At 41.1% G+C, this 14,450-nt stretch overlaps 2 protein-coding genes across 3 annotated transcripts in view; one reads left to right on the plus strand and one right to left on the minus strand.

Annotated features, from left to right (window-relative positions):
* Positions 1 to 465: 465 nt before the first annotated feature.
* On the minus strand, positions 466 to 2,559 carry orai1b (ORAI calcium release-activated calcium modulator 1b). The gene is made up of 2 exons (XM_080876582.1): positions 2,300 to 2,559; positions 466 to 2,194 (listed from the first exon to the last, which is right to left on the minus strand). Exons 1-2 carry the CDS (start codon positions 2,411 to 2,413, stop codon positions 1,637 to 1,639), a joined length of 672 nt encoding a protein of 223 aa, XP_080732708.1. The 5' UTR covers positions 2,414 to 2,559; the 3' UTR covers positions 466 to 1,636.
* Positions 2,560 to 3,304: 745 nt separating this feature from the next.
* The window catches only part of kdm2bb (lysine (K)-specific demethylase 2Bb), a 29,974-nt gene continuing 18,828 nt past the window's right edge, over positions 3,305 to 14,450 (plus strand). For both annotated transcript variants that reach the window (XM_080876575.1, XM_080876576.1), the window contains exons 1-12: positions 3,305 to 3,844; positions 4,394 to 4,538; positions 4,642 to 4,720; positions 4,863 to 4,909; positions 5,958 to 6,136; positions 6,292 to 6,398; positions 8,525 to 8,618; positions 8,764 to 8,917; positions 9,030 to 9,145; positions 9,715 to 9,835; positions 10,215 to 10,621; positions 10,730 to 10,816. In XM_080876575.1, the coding sequence (XP_080732701.1) occupies positions 3,800 to 3,844; positions 4,394 to 4,538; positions 4,642 to 4,720; positions 4,863 to 4,909; positions 5,958 to 6,136; positions 6,292 to 6,398; positions 8,525 to 8,618; positions 8,764 to 8,917; positions 9,030 to 9,145; positions 9,715 to 9,835; positions 10,215 to 10,621; positions 10,730 to 10,816 (1,581 nt within the window). In that variant the 5' untranslated portion in view covers positions 3,305 to 3,799. The remainder of the gene's footprint in view (positions 3,845 to 4,393; positions 4,539 to 4,641; positions 4,721 to 4,862; positions 4,910 to 5,957; positions 6,137 to 6,291; positions 6,399 to 8,524; positions 8,619 to 8,763; positions 8,918 to 9,029; positions 9,146 to 9,714; positions 9,836 to 10,214; positions 10,622 to 10,729; positions 10,817 to 14,450) is intronic.

A 14,450-nucleotide genomic window follows, 5' to 3' on the forward strand; every position in this document is an offset into this window, starting at 1 on the left:
ACAGTCTTAGAGGTTTGGAAGAAGAACTGAGAAGCGCAGACTCCATAGTGTCTGAAGTCCAGTGTGAAGTTTCTGCAGTCTGTGGTGATTTGAGGTGCTGTATTATCTGCCGCTGTTTTGGTGTGTGTCCTGTGTTTTACATCAACTCCAAAATCAACACAGATGTCTGCCAGGGTTTTCCAGTGCTCTGCATGCTTCCATCTGCTGACAAGCTTTAAGGAGATGCCAATTTTCTTTTCCAGCAGGACTCAGCCCCTTCCCACAGAGCCAAGCATTCTACTACAAGGTGTGCTGACTCTGCCGTTACTGTGTGCAAGTGGTCAGCCAACTCAGGAGACTGGATTTCAGATTTTCATGAGCTACAAGCCATACTCATCAAAATTAAAACAAACAAAAAAAAAGCTTAAAATGTCACTCTAAGTGTAATATGGTTTCCCCTTTAGAAATACAAAAAAAAAACCAAAAAACTTTTTCATTATATTTTAATTTTTTAGAATTCACTAGCAACTGGATTATGGCCATCTATCAATGTTCCAGCTGCTTAAGTAAACACATCTCTGACCACATTTGGACTACAGCCTCACATAGACTCTTAATTCAAAACTTTTTATGTTAAATACACAATTGGAAAGCTCTCCGTATGTACTTCAAGACTGAATCACAAAGGCAAAATGCCAGTTCAGAATATGTGAGTGCTCAGACTCTTCAAAATACAGCACTAACAATTAATATTAACATTAAGTTTCCAGAGATCCCAATGAGATTATAAAGCTGTGTTAGTGTGTATAAAAATGTCAGCAGTCTAAGGCAAACAGATAGGACTAAGCTCTTTTTCATACATATACTGCATAATTTTCTAGATAATCTAGTGTGTGATAACACAAATGTCTGGCTTGCTCTGACATTAGAGGCTCTTTATCCTGCCAGCTCCATAGTGCAAAGTCTGTGTAATATAAGGACAGAACATCTATCTATTGGCAAGTCAGCATCCTCACGAAGCCCAAACCAGACTCTCCACACGCAGTCACATTTTTTGATTTTTGCTATGATCGTTAACTTTTAACATCACTTTGTGAAAAGGTGTTTATTTGAACACCACAGCCTGTGCAAAACGAGACAGCAAAACATACTGAAGTTGTACTGTAAGTTGTGCAGCTGATTAGTCGACACAAATGGAGAGCATTCTGAATGCAAATGATGAACATTTAAAAAAACAAAAACAAAAAGACCGTGTAAATAAAGGGTTAAATACACGTGGTGCACATGGTAATATACATAAACAAATGAAGTATTCACTGACAGACGGTTAAATAAATACAGCAGGCAGCAACAGACAGGATTCCAGGTTACTGTTCAGACATCTCTCCCATACCGTTGGAGATCAGTGAGGCAGCTACCACTGTTAAGACTTTCCGATTTCAAGCTACATGCAGCACGGCGGATATACGAGTTCACAGTCAATCAAGTGTGTTTTCTAAAAAATACAACTGTTCTTCACAAAATAAGTTTCACAATAAAGAGTGAGATTAATCTTCATTCCTGTAAAAACCATAGAAGCCAATAACGAGGCTTCTGACTTGGAGAATTCCCAAAGGGGTCACGAGTTCCAACACAGATGTGCATCAGCTGGACCCGACTATGGGAAATGTGAGCTTGGCGACTGCAAGATGGAAGATTCTCCTCTGTTATCAAGCTCGTTCTGTAGCCTGGTGAGGTTGGAGAGCTCCTCCAGCTCCTCAAACTGTCTGTCAGTCTTGTGGCTCACCAAGGAGCGATAGAAATGCACAGCGAAGACTATGAAAACCAAACCAAAGGGCACCATGATGGAGGTGGAGGTAATGGCAGCAGCCACTCCGGAGGAAACTGTGCTGTTGCTGGATTTGTTGGGCTTGATGGGCAAAAACTTAACCCAGCAGAGTAGAACCACCTCTGCCAGGAAGAGCAAAGTACCAATGACTGTGGAAAACGCCCACGCCAGCTCAATGTGCCGGTGCATTCGCTCATGTGGGGACTCCTTCACCGAGTTGAGATTGTGGACGTTGCTCACGGCCTCTATGTTGGGTAAAATGCAGGTGCTGACCATCAGAGCGAACAGGTGAACGGCTACGAGCACAGTGGTGCAGGCACTGAAGGCAATAAGGAGGGCAGGTGGGTAGGGGTAGCTGTTGTCCAGCTGCACTTCTACCATAGCCACCTGAGAAGACGGAAGGAAACGGGAAACACAACGTTACAACACAGGTCAGTAATGTCCTCTAACAGATTCGGAAGAGTGCCAGTGCTTGCCAGGAGACCGTGTTACCATAGCAAATCCAGACAGCAGAGCCGAGGTCCGACTGGAAGCCTTCAGTTTAGCTCGACTCAGGTACAGCTTTCTCCAGGACAGCGCTTGCAGGGAATGCTCGTTCAGACTCATACTGCGACACTTAGCAAAAACACTCTGTTACTTAAAAAAGGACAGCGTACACTTACACAGCATTTAACCTCGCACGCTAACTGAACTGCGGAAGCAATTTCTTGTCGTTCTTCAGCGTGCCGCTGTACCGCCTGCACCTTGCATTACCCATAAGTCTGCGCGCTCCCATGGAAACATCCGCTGCTGAGCTTTTGCTTTAAAAACATGGTGCTACTCATTATTAATTAGTCAGCGATAATAGTGTAACTACGGAGTTATATATGTTAGCTTGTTTATGCCAGTATAAATAAATACATACATTTTTTGAAAAAATGGCTAAAGTCACATTTTGCCGGTACTTACTCAACCGTATGAGTAAATAACTCGAAAATTGAGGAAGTATTTGGAAATTCGAGATGTTAAGTTGAAATTTTGAGAAAATAACCGGAAAATTCAGCTTAGCTACGCTTAATGGAGGCTTGTTTCCGCCATTGATTTTTTTTTTTAAATAAATAAATAAAAATGATGCCAGGCAGAGGTAAGTTCAAATTCGGAGTTATTATCTCAAAATGTTCTCAGTGCTTTAAATTGGAAAGTCAAGATTTTGAGTTAACCTATAATTTCGACTGAGCTACGTTTTACGGACCCTTGTTTCTCCCAGTGGAAAAAAAAGAAGTAGAAAATAAAAATAAAATGATGCCGGGGAGAGGTGAGTCGATATTTGGAGTTATCTCAAAAAAATTGAGTAACTCAAAGAGATAAAAATATGACTTAACAGTTTCGAGTTATGAAATTAAAAAATTTGCAACAATAACCCCAAATTTTGAATTAACTCTGTACTTTCCTCGCACTAGGGAAAAAGGAGAAAAAAACTGATTGAATAGCTTGAAATTTCAAGCTATTTAGTTAACATTTTAAGATAATAACTATTTTTTTTTACATTTTATCTTATTTTTCAGCGGTGGAAACAAGCTTATTAGAATTGCACGTGTAAAACTTATAAACAAAGAAATAAAAAATAAACTTTTTAAGTTAAATGTACCGTTCTTTATAGTTTAATAAACGTGAGTAAATATACCTCCTTTTTATTGCTTGATGTTTAAAATAGATATCAGCGCTATTCGATAACAGGGGGTTTAACCAGTATTAGTATCATTTTCCCCCCACTACTACAATAAAACCGTGTGACGTGGGGAATGTTTATTGTTGGTGAGCGAGGTTAAAAAGCGTACTGACATGCCGTGACGTTGTCCAACAATGTTTTGGTTCCTGGCGGTGACGTAATACACAAAAACATGGTTCCCTTGTTTTGAACCCGTAAAGCGTGCTAAGTGTTTTCTCTCAACTTCGCCACGCACGGAGATGCATTCGCGAAACTGAGTGGCCGGAAAACAATCGTAAAAGACGATGGCTCAGGCCGCAGAGACGTGTGCTGAATCCGGACGCAGGCTGGTGTGTACCATCTGCCATGTTAAATGTTAGCTTATGAGGCGAGACTGGCAGCGAGCTAATTAGTTAGCTAAGCTAACCCTCGCCACTGTGAGCGTTGGGATATCTGTCAAGTCACTTAAGATGTCCAAGTTTAAGCAAAACGAGGAAAAACGGCTAACTGTCGCATTTTAGAGTCTATAACTTCTTTTCTGATCGCAGTAGTTGAGCGAGCGTAGCGTAATTAAAACGAGATAAATCAATATCTGGAGCAGCGGAGTCGAGCAAACATTTTACAATCGCTTCCATAAAATATCACAAACAGCTGGCTTTGTAGTTTTTGCACTAGTTCACACATTCAAAGAAATGACTGCTGTTATAGTACTATCAAAACTTTAGCACAACCCACTGCTCCAGTTTGAAAGTCACACGTAAAATTAACGATCGGTTCCCTCACACGAGTCACAATGACCGTTCAAGGGGGGCAGAAAGTGGCCTTTTGGGGTAGAAAGAGTTCTCTCTTTCCGCGTGGCTCTGTTTTTGTCTTGTAAAACATCTCGTTTTCAATGGCAGCGCTCCATCTCCCGGACGATGTACGACGAAAACGAGGACCTGTCTGACGTGGAGGAAATTGTAAACATCAGAGGGTTCAGCGTGGAGGAAAAGGTCCTCAGTGACAGCTACAGCGCAGACTTTGTCCGGGTGATGGAGGGTAAAGGTAAAGCAGCACGGTGCATATTAGCTTTCTTATAGGTTACATGTGACTGCAGTAGTTTTCAAATAATTGCTTTGGACCTAAATGTAAAACTACTGTCTTGCAGACTTCACTTATGAGTATGTGCAAAGGGAGGGTCTAAGGATCCCTCTCATTTTTAAAGAGAAAGATCAATTAGGGATCAGGTGAGAAACCTTTCCTTTAAATGTGCAATGCCTGTGCACATGCTGTAGATTCAACCTACTTTCTATTTTATTTATATATATATTTATGGTTTTAAGTCTTTGGGAACTAAACAACATGCATCCCTTTCCTATAAATATGCAGAATGCCAGATCCAGAATTCACAGTCAGTGAAATTAAAGGACTAGTTGGTAAGTAGACACCGATGCACACACATGCATATTTTTACCCGTGCATATACTTATTACTCTTAGCCTGTGTGCAAACACGACCAAAGTATATCTGCATCTTCTTCAGAGAATAAGGGCTTTTGCATTGTTGTAAAAAGTAAAAAAACAAACAAACAAACAAACAAACAAACCCCAAAACAGTCTGTGATATGGTGAGGCTCCATGCTGACTTAAAAAAATGTAATGAAGTCATGTTTCATGGTCAAATTTCCTTTTAATTTAATTTATGATGAAACATGTTCAGTCTGCACTAACTATGACTAGGCATGTGGGAAGTTTCAGGATAATGAGTAGCTGTTTTAGTTTTGTCACAACAATTTGCTAATTTTATCTGATATTATAGAAATTGCTAACTTGAAAGATATAGTAGAAATGATTTATTTACTGATCTGCCTACCAACCATCCAAATCTAGTGGATGTTGCCGATGCCAAATGCTAGAAATGGACATAAAAAATAGAAGAGAACGTCAAAAAAAGTCACATTTTAATCATGCATGTTAATACATCAGTGTTGTTTTTTGTATTTTTCTTAGGAAATAAGTTATTTAGTGAGCATGCATCTGTTAGTCACTCTGCTGTATGCCTGTATCTCTGTCTGTGTCTACCTCTTGTACTATTGTGTTATGTGTGTAGGATCATCACGATAGGTTCACCCAGGGCCTCTTGCTCATATTGTGGGGTTATGTTAAAGGTCTCATCATGCTGTTTTCTGTTTGCGACTGTTTTCTAATGCAGTGAAATATAATTATGTTAAGTGTGCCCTGGAAGAAATTGAGCCAGGGTATGATTGGGGTGTAGTTGCCCCATCTAGTGGTTAAATTTGGGAATTACAAATAAGAAGTACTGCTCTTGTTCATAGTAGAATATTTTGTAACAGTACAACTTCTCTGTGTATAAATATGACAAAGCATACGCCGACTCACAGACAGACTGCACTGGATTGTGTGTTGATGTTGATGCGTATGATCTCATTGGCTAAATTCATCATATCCTGGTTGTTTTTCGCAGGCAGTCGCCGGTCTGTGGACGTTATGGATGTGAGCACTCAGAAAGGTTCTGAAATGAGCATGGCTCAGTTTGTCCGCTATTATGAGACGCCAGAGGAAGAGCGGGACAAACTGTTCAATGTCATTAGCTTGGAGTTCAGCCACACCAAGCTGGAGAACCTCATCAAGCGTCCCACAGTGGTAATCTGCCCCCGACCCTCGCTGTGTATCATACTATAAGAGGTTTGATAGAGGTCACAAATCTGGTGAAAGATTCAAAGAAGAATGACAAAAATAGAAGATGATAGAACACTGTGATTGGTTGCTGAATGGTGCTGCTTTGATTGCTCTTATAGGTGGATCAAGTGGACTGGGTGGACAACATGTGGCCTCCTGGTTTGAAACAAAGCCAAACTGAAGCCACCAATATCATCTCAGAGATGAAATACCCCAAAGTGCAAAGGTATGCATTGCACTGTTGTGCTTTTGTTTTTATGAAGTTCTCTTTGGAGCTGTGTGTCAGTCTACGAGGGGTGAAAAAAAACTGTGTGTAGAGCAAGAAAATAAATACTAATAAAAAGAAAACACTTGTAGAAAATGTCTGTTTCTCCTCCCATCTCTCATCCATCGCTCCATCACGGTAGAGTACTGCATACTGTCACCTCCTGTACGTGCTCCTTGTTGTTGCTAGGCAGCAGGATTTTTTCCCCCTCGCATAAGAGAAAGGTTTCTAACAACTGTGGTCTGACTGCACACACACACCACTCAGCCAATCAGCCGTTGAAGAGTCAAAATGAATCAAAACCAGGGCTGCCTGTCTTTTTAATGTCAGCTGCCCATATTTTCTACTGTTACACTTAAACCCTGCTAATCTCCTGTATTGTTCATAGAGGTTAGGGAGATGCTGGCAGTGGTTTAGGGTGTAACAGAGTAGAATATCAAACAAGACTATTTTACTGCTGCAATTTCAGCACACTGTGCAGAAGCTAGTTTAGAATCTATTACTTAAAATAAAGCCATTTTCTAAAATATAAACATTTCAGTCATCTGTACTCTTGTATTTTTCCCTTCAGCACACTCACTGGTGTCCCCTTTGCCTAGAGGCTTCACTTTAAAATTGTTAATCTAGTATACTGTTGCATGAAGACACATCCCATGTTGTTTCTCACCTCCTGTTCTATTTAATTGGACACCAGCTTTTTGTTAGGTACACCTGTTCAACTGCTCATTAACACAAATATCTAATCAGCCTGCTGATGTTCAAACTGAGTGGGGAATGGGGAAGAAAGGTGACATAAGTGACTTTGAACGTGGCATGGTTGTTGGTCCCAGACTCGCTGGTCATATGAAAATGTTGATTTACTGCACAGCCAACCCATCCAGGTTGCTTTGAGTTGATACGAAGGCAACAGAAGCTCAAACAACTTCTTGTTACAGCCAAGTTATGCAGAAGAGCATCTCTGAATGCATATCTTGGACTACAGCAGCAGAAGACCACACTGACATTTTTAAGATGGGGGCAGACCAACATGAAAGCATCCATCCATCCATCCATCCATCCATCCATCCATCCATCCATCCATCCATCCATCCATCCATCCATCCATCCATCCTTCCTTCCTTCCTTCCTTCCTTCCTGCATTGTATCAGTGGTTCAGCCATCTTCTAATGGCTGCTTCCTGCAGGATAATGTGCCAGATCACATAGCTCAAACTGATTTTCTTTTAAACATGACATTGATGTCACTGTACTCAAATGGCCTCACATCAATATGAACCAACATCTGAACTGGAATGACTGACTGTTCGCTTTATAATTTCAAATAAAGTTCAGAAAAAGAAAAAAAAAAAACAGGAAAAAAACCAAAAACAATATGAACCGACATCTGAGGTATGTTCCCAGCACCTTGTTGAATCTATGCCATGAAGAATTAAACCAGCTCTGAAGGCATAACGGGGTCCAGCCGAGAACTAGTGAGGTGAAACTCGTGATATAGCTGTGGAGCGTTAAATTTTTTATTATTGTTGCAGTGAAAGCTACCCTGGATATGCTCTCATTTATGATTCACTAGGAACTCAGTCTTCTTTCATGCGGTGATAACACACAAGTCTTTAAATTAAAAAGCTGTGAAATAGTCAATAATGATGTCAGGATTTTTTTTTTTTTTTAATTTTGGCTTTGCTGTTTGACGGATGGTTCAACTGGCAAAATTCAAACTTCTTTTTATTTGTGAAGGTGTTAGATTCTCTCTCAGTGGCATTCACAGTATCATCGTGTGCAAGATGTCCTTAGAAGGGCTTTCCTTTAAATGTCTCCAAGTCAGTGGGGATTCTCTTAGAGATTATACTCTTTAGCTAAATTGGCAAATCATTTGTGTCTTGGGGTTCTAATCATTCCTAAATTAATTTCTAGAGGAGAATTGCCTTATTGTGAAGTGTTTTCTACGCTGTGTCGCTCCCGAGAGTTACCTGTGTCGGTAGCATCCTGAGATTATTGCTGCCTTGTAATTAGCCATGTTGTGTTTACCACTTTTTTCTGTTTACCTATTTACTTCTTATCTCTTAGATGATTTTCTAATTTCCTTTGTAGGTATTGTTTGATGAGCGTGAAGGGCTGCTACACAGATTTCCACATCGATTTTGGGGGAACTTCAGTTTGGTATCACGTATTCAAGGGACAGAAAGTAAGTTTATTCTTTCTTTGTAAAGCTTGGTTGCCTCTTTAGGATATACTGATCACACCTACGAAGACGTCTGCTAATATTCCTCAAAGCTTTGAATGTTGTTAACAGTTACAGACTCTAAGTAGAAATGACTGCTTCTCCTCAGGTGTTCTGGCTTGTGCCTCCAACTCCCTATAACCTTGCCCTGTATGAGGACTGGGTCCTGTCAGGCAAGCAGAGTGATGTCTTCCTGGGAGACCGAGCTGATGGATGCCAGAGAGTGGAGCTTCAACAAGGATACACCTTCTTCATCCCATCTGGTGTGTTGGCATGGTTGTCTTAAAGTAGCCAGCAGGAATAGATTAGGCTCCGTTAATGCTCAGCTTTGAATATTTGACCATTTTATAACACATTTAACTCTCTGTAATTAAGGGTGGATCCACGCTGTCTACACTCCCGTGGACACACTGGTGTTTGGAGGCAACATTCTGCACAGCTTTAACATTCCTATGCAGCTTACCATCTATGAGATAGAGAACAGGACAAAGGTAGGAGTCTATTTTCTCCACTTTGTGGCTTAACTCTGATCTGGACTGCAATATAGTAAACTCCACGTGGGAGAAATTAATCTCTCTGAGAACCAGGGGAAGGTGAAAAGTTTACCCTTGAGAGAGACAGGAGAATAAGAGGTGTGGGCATTTGCAAAACTAATTTTTGGATAAAGTAACCCTTTCTTGGGTTCTTTCTATATTTTACTTGCGTTGTGCATTAACATCTTTGTGGCTATCTTTTTCCACTTCCTGTTAAATGTGAGCTGGTCTGCTGGGATTACAGTTGCATTACTGAGAATTCTGCATAGCCTCTGACTGTCAGAGCACAAGATACTGCTACAGATAGCAGCCGCCTCGTTCCTTATAGTCCTTTATAGTTTGACTTACGCTTTAAGCTGTTTTTTATATGCATTAAAGCTTTTGTGGTAATGGAAGGCCAACTTTGTTTTAACCTTACTTAAATGACCAATCATTGAAAGCATCCATTTGAGATTTTCATTTACTTTTTAATGGTTCTTTAATTGAATCTGTCATTTTTAATTTTTTTTGTTTTGTCATCCCTTCAGGTTCATTCCAAGTTTCGTTTCCCCTTCTATTATGAGATATGCTGGTATGTCCTGGAGAGATACCTGCATTGCCTTACCAAACGGTCCTACTTTTCTCAGGAGATCCGTAAAGAATCTATGGGTGAGTGAAAAACCTCAATTACGGCACCAAAGTAATTGCACTCTATACCTCTTTGTGACCAACAACCACCAGCAACTGCTCGCCGGCTGGTTGGGTAATACATATTTTTCCCTAGCGACATGTGGTTGCCGGGGAGGGGAAGGGGCACTGACTGGAGCCTAACCCAGCTGGTATGTCACAGGAAGTCACTTTAGATCAAACTTGAATGTTTCAGGGGTTTGGATGTGTTGTTGTTGCTTTGTTATATGTGCTAACCTACAAATTGACCCATAATTTCAGGATTACTAACAGGTGCTCCCCAAACTAGAGAAATTATTTGCTCATTGGTATGCCCGTTATCAAAACATCCATTATAGGAAATCTGCTTTCATCCCTGCAGATTTTGAGACAAAGTCAAAGACAGAAAGCCCCTCCTCTGACTCCAGGAGTCAAGACATGAACGAGGACTCGTGTGGGACTCATGTCAGAGATGAGCAGGGTGAAAAACTAGAGAGAGTTCCTCAGGATGGACCCTGCACACCCGACAATGGGAAGGGCCAACATCTCAAAGCTGTTTTATCCATCGACTCTGAGGACAGCTGTAACCCCAGCTCGGCCTCTTTAGATTTCCTTAAAACTCCTTCAGACTCTCCAAACTCAGAGCCTCAGAATAAATGGATTCATTTAACAGAGTTTGAACTGAATGGGCTAAGGACGCTGATTGAAAAGCTCGAGTCACTCCCGGAAAATAGGAAATGTATTCCAATGGGAATAGAGAACCCCCAAGCGCTGTTGGATGACTTAAAGGTAAAAAAACCAAAAAACCAAACATGTTTGCGGCATGCCTTCAGATTACTTAACAGACAGGAATCATAGTTCGGCCCTATTTTGATTTTGTTCTCTGTGCCCGTCTAGGTTGTCTTAAAGGAACATACTGATGATGACCCTAAATTAGCCATCACTGGATATCCTGTGGTGTACTGGCCTAAGAAAACCATAAAGGTAAGAAAGTGTCACCTGCAATACATCTGTTTTCCAGCAAATATAGTGTTTTTACTTAATTTTCAGGCACTTGAGAATCATTTTATGTGCTACATACCTGTGTAGTACAAAGCTTATGCACCTTTTGCTTAAATTTGTGGTGCAAGCAACATCACTGAGTATATTTTAAATAGATATTTACCTATCAATACAGGTGTGCATATTTTATATATTTCTTTACCTATGTTATATAGGTACATATCTGGTACAGGACAATTATTAATGGCTAAGGTCCTGTCTTCCCTCACTCATCCCACCACTCACTGCACTCCTTCCCTTTAGCAGGAGATTTAACAGTTTGCATAATTTTGTCATAACGGGCTGCAGTATTGCCTAATGAAGTAAATGATTAGATATTTTTGCTCCTCTGCATAATTTGACATGTGTTTTGTTGTCATTAATGCTTTTTGGTGTGCCTTCCGAATCCAAAACAAGCCTTTAGTGTCCATAAAAACATTGTTTACTAAGAGCAGAAATTATATGGCATGTCTCACCATGCCACAGCCTTCGCGTTTTACGTTGGGGGGACTAAATATTTACAGAGATCCAGAAATATTGCCCTCGCTAGCCTTTTTGCTGTCATATGTTTTGAGTGGTGTCGAGTTCCACAAATGCGGTGTTTCGCATTTGTTCGAAACACCGCGATACGGTTCATTTGAAATTGTGATATCGTAAGACGAAAATGGTTGTTGATGTCAGAAGGCTCGAAGTGCATTTGATGTCATGTTACCTGAGTTTCTCTAGCCATGAGCTGAGCAGCAGACTGTGAGGTCATAATTGAGGCTTTTCATTTATTATCCAAATATAACAACAACAACAAAAAAAACATGCTCCTTAATATCAGTACAATTCTTATCTCACTCACGGTGTAACATAAGATATCCCAAAACAAATCAAAATGTGAATAAATGGCTTTAATCTGTGTGATGGTTGCAATTTTAATTAGAAGTATTTAAATATGCCACGGTGCTGCTCTATTTTAGTCGCTGAATATGTGTGATTAAAAATGTATCCAAACAAACACACAAGACATCGGAGCCTCAGCTGAAAGTTTAAGAATGAGATGTGCTTTACAGGAATGCATGAAAGTGAAGTTTGTATGGGTCTTACAAACCCTCAGGATCTCCCCCACCGGGCTCTCCAAAGGCCAGCTGCTGGTCGTGGGGCCTCTTTGTGTTTGCCTTTTGTAATGAGATGCCATCTGGCTCTGGCTGTGCAGAGCCTGCTCTCCTCTCCCTCTGCTACTCATCATAAATATGATAATACCTTTACTGCATTTTCTCTCCACATTGGATGGAGGCAGACTCCCCCCGAGTGCATATTCTGATTCACAGCAGCCTCCCATTGGCTCTGCGCTGCCCAGCACCCCCTCCTCTTCCTCAGTGAGTCGATCCATATTAATGAGGCAGGCTTGTATGTGTTTCCTACATCTGCTTGTGGTATTGTGGAGCTTTTGGAGCAGGAGGGAGGGCTATAGGCCTGACAGCAGTAGCAGGAGGAGGAGGAGGAGGAGACTGCAGCCATGTCAGTTTGCTGTAAGCTGGACGGTATCTGAAAACCAGCCATGGCCATGTCGCTGAGCGCCGATGATGAGGACTACGACTCAGACTCCGAGCAGGTTAGCACCCTAAAAGCCCTGCAGGCAGGCGTAAGCAGGCCGCCAGAGGAATGCTTGTGTGAGACAGAGCAGTGTGCAGCATCACAGGGCAGTGAAGTAATGGAGATACCTGAAGACAAAAGCACTGATTCAGTTTATCTTCTGTGCTTGGGCTTTGATTTTCTATTTTATTTTTTTGCCTTTGTTTTTATTTTTTTTTGCTTCTTTTTTTGTGGTAGATTTGTTGTTTGTGCGTGCGTGCTTGCATTTTTATTATCAGATAAATCCAGCAATAGGAGCTTCTGTTTATGTAGCTCGAGGTTGCTATTGGTTGTGTGAAGATGCAGGAGCTGAATCTCTAACGGTCTGATTGTAAACCTATCGATTGATATCAGAATACATGTCATGGTAAACCAAAACAAAAGGGGAAGGTTTTTCTTTCAGTGTGCGTTAATGAAAAGACATAATTTTTTGTGAAAACGTTAGACGATGGGACTTGCACGGAAATTGTTAATTCAAATATTTCCCCCCCTACACTCTTTACTCTGAACCACACCCCCCTTACATTAAGCCTGTGCCTGCATTTAGATTAAAAAAATGCTGACTGCAGATGAATGAGTCAATTCTGCTCTGCTGACAGATATTAAAAAGGCTTTTTCCCCCCTCCAAGTTTTATCCCAAAGTTCAACTATTCAAACATCTTTGGGATGTATTACGTCCACAGCAGGTTGTATAACTGTTAAATCACTGCGTTGCTCCAAAGCATAGCAGTTCAACTTCAACCTGAGCAACTTGTGAAATATCACTGCCCGATTATCTGCTTGTGCTGTGTGGTCTCAATATCTCCGATGCATGCTCTGTATATATGGAGATTTTAAAACTGATTGACATTGTAATTGATCTCCATTGAAAAGTTTACTTATCTATATCCCCTTGAAGAGAAATTGTGAATACCAGGAACCGTTATTGCATCAGAGCAACGTGAACGTGGTGTGTTTATGTCAGTGCAGAGTTTAGATCATCACAGTGTTCCATGTATTACTGCTGTCAGCTATCTGATTGTGAAGTTTGCCATATTGTGTGCAGTGTGTGTTCGTGTGTGTGCTGTCTTCACTGCAATGATGGGTATCTTCCTACTAGCTCAGGGCTGTGTCACTGAACATAAGGGTCTGCTCCTCATAATGTTTTCCAGCTGAATGAGCTCTGTAGTGCTAAGAAATCACTAGCGGGTCACCCATGCTGTCCTTGTTACTGCACAAAGGGGACAAATGTCCATCCTTCTTGCTGTAAAAAGGCACACGCTACATAATACAGATTTCATTGGCTGCTTTTCCTGAAACATGCTGATGAAGGCTTAGCTGCCACCGGTGACATATTTTCTTGTCAGGAGTTCTTGGATATCATTGCAAAAAAACATGAGCAGATACAGGGAGTACTTACTGAGATTTAAGGGAAGTTGGTTGTCTTTGGTGATGTTGCTGTTGCCAGCCTTTCCTGTGATTGAAAATTGTGTGTCAGAAGGATATCTGCTTTAGAGATCACCCCACTTATCTGTCTGCAGGGAGGGAGCAGAGTTGGAGGGGGAATTGGTGGAAAATATAGACTACAATCCAAAACCTGCCTCCTTGTGGTTCATGTCACAGACATAAACAAACATGAATGGAGGCAGTGTTCCTGCACGGCCTGGTTACTTGTTGTTTCGTGTGAATCTATTGCAACTTCAGCCCATCAGCTGACACTTAAAATGGCAAAAGCTGAGTTGCAGAACATCATGTGTGTTGTTTTGCTGGGTAATCTGGTCTCATTTCATTGTTTCTTCTCTTCTTAATCCCACCCCCTCCCCAACCATCCCATCCTACACACACACACACACACACACACACACATACATACACACACACACACACACACACACACACACACACACACACACACACACACACACACACACCAATATCTCCCGCTAATCCTGTCTGGTCACCACATATCTGACTGCCT

The sequence above is a fragment of the Rhamphochromis sp. 'chilingali' genome (genome assembly GCF_963969265.1).
Source record: "Rhamphochromis sp. 'chilingali' genome assembly, chromosome: 2".
Taxonomy (NCBI): domain Eukaryota; kingdom Metazoa; phylum Chordata; class Actinopteri; order Cichliformes; family Cichlidae; genus Rhamphochromis; species Rhamphochromis sp. 'chilingali'.

What these genes read in the sequence shown, in the direction of transcription:
- orai1b (XM_080876582.1), bottom strand. Translation starts at nt 2,413, where the DNA reads ATGAGTCTGAACGAGCATTCCCTGCAAGCGCTGTCCTGGAGAAAGCTG. An exon ending in TGCTGTCTGGATTTGCTATG is followed by an intron (nt 2,195 to 2,299) that starts GTAACACGGTCT and finishes CCGTCTTCTCAG; the next exon opens with GTGGCTATGGTAGAAGTGCA.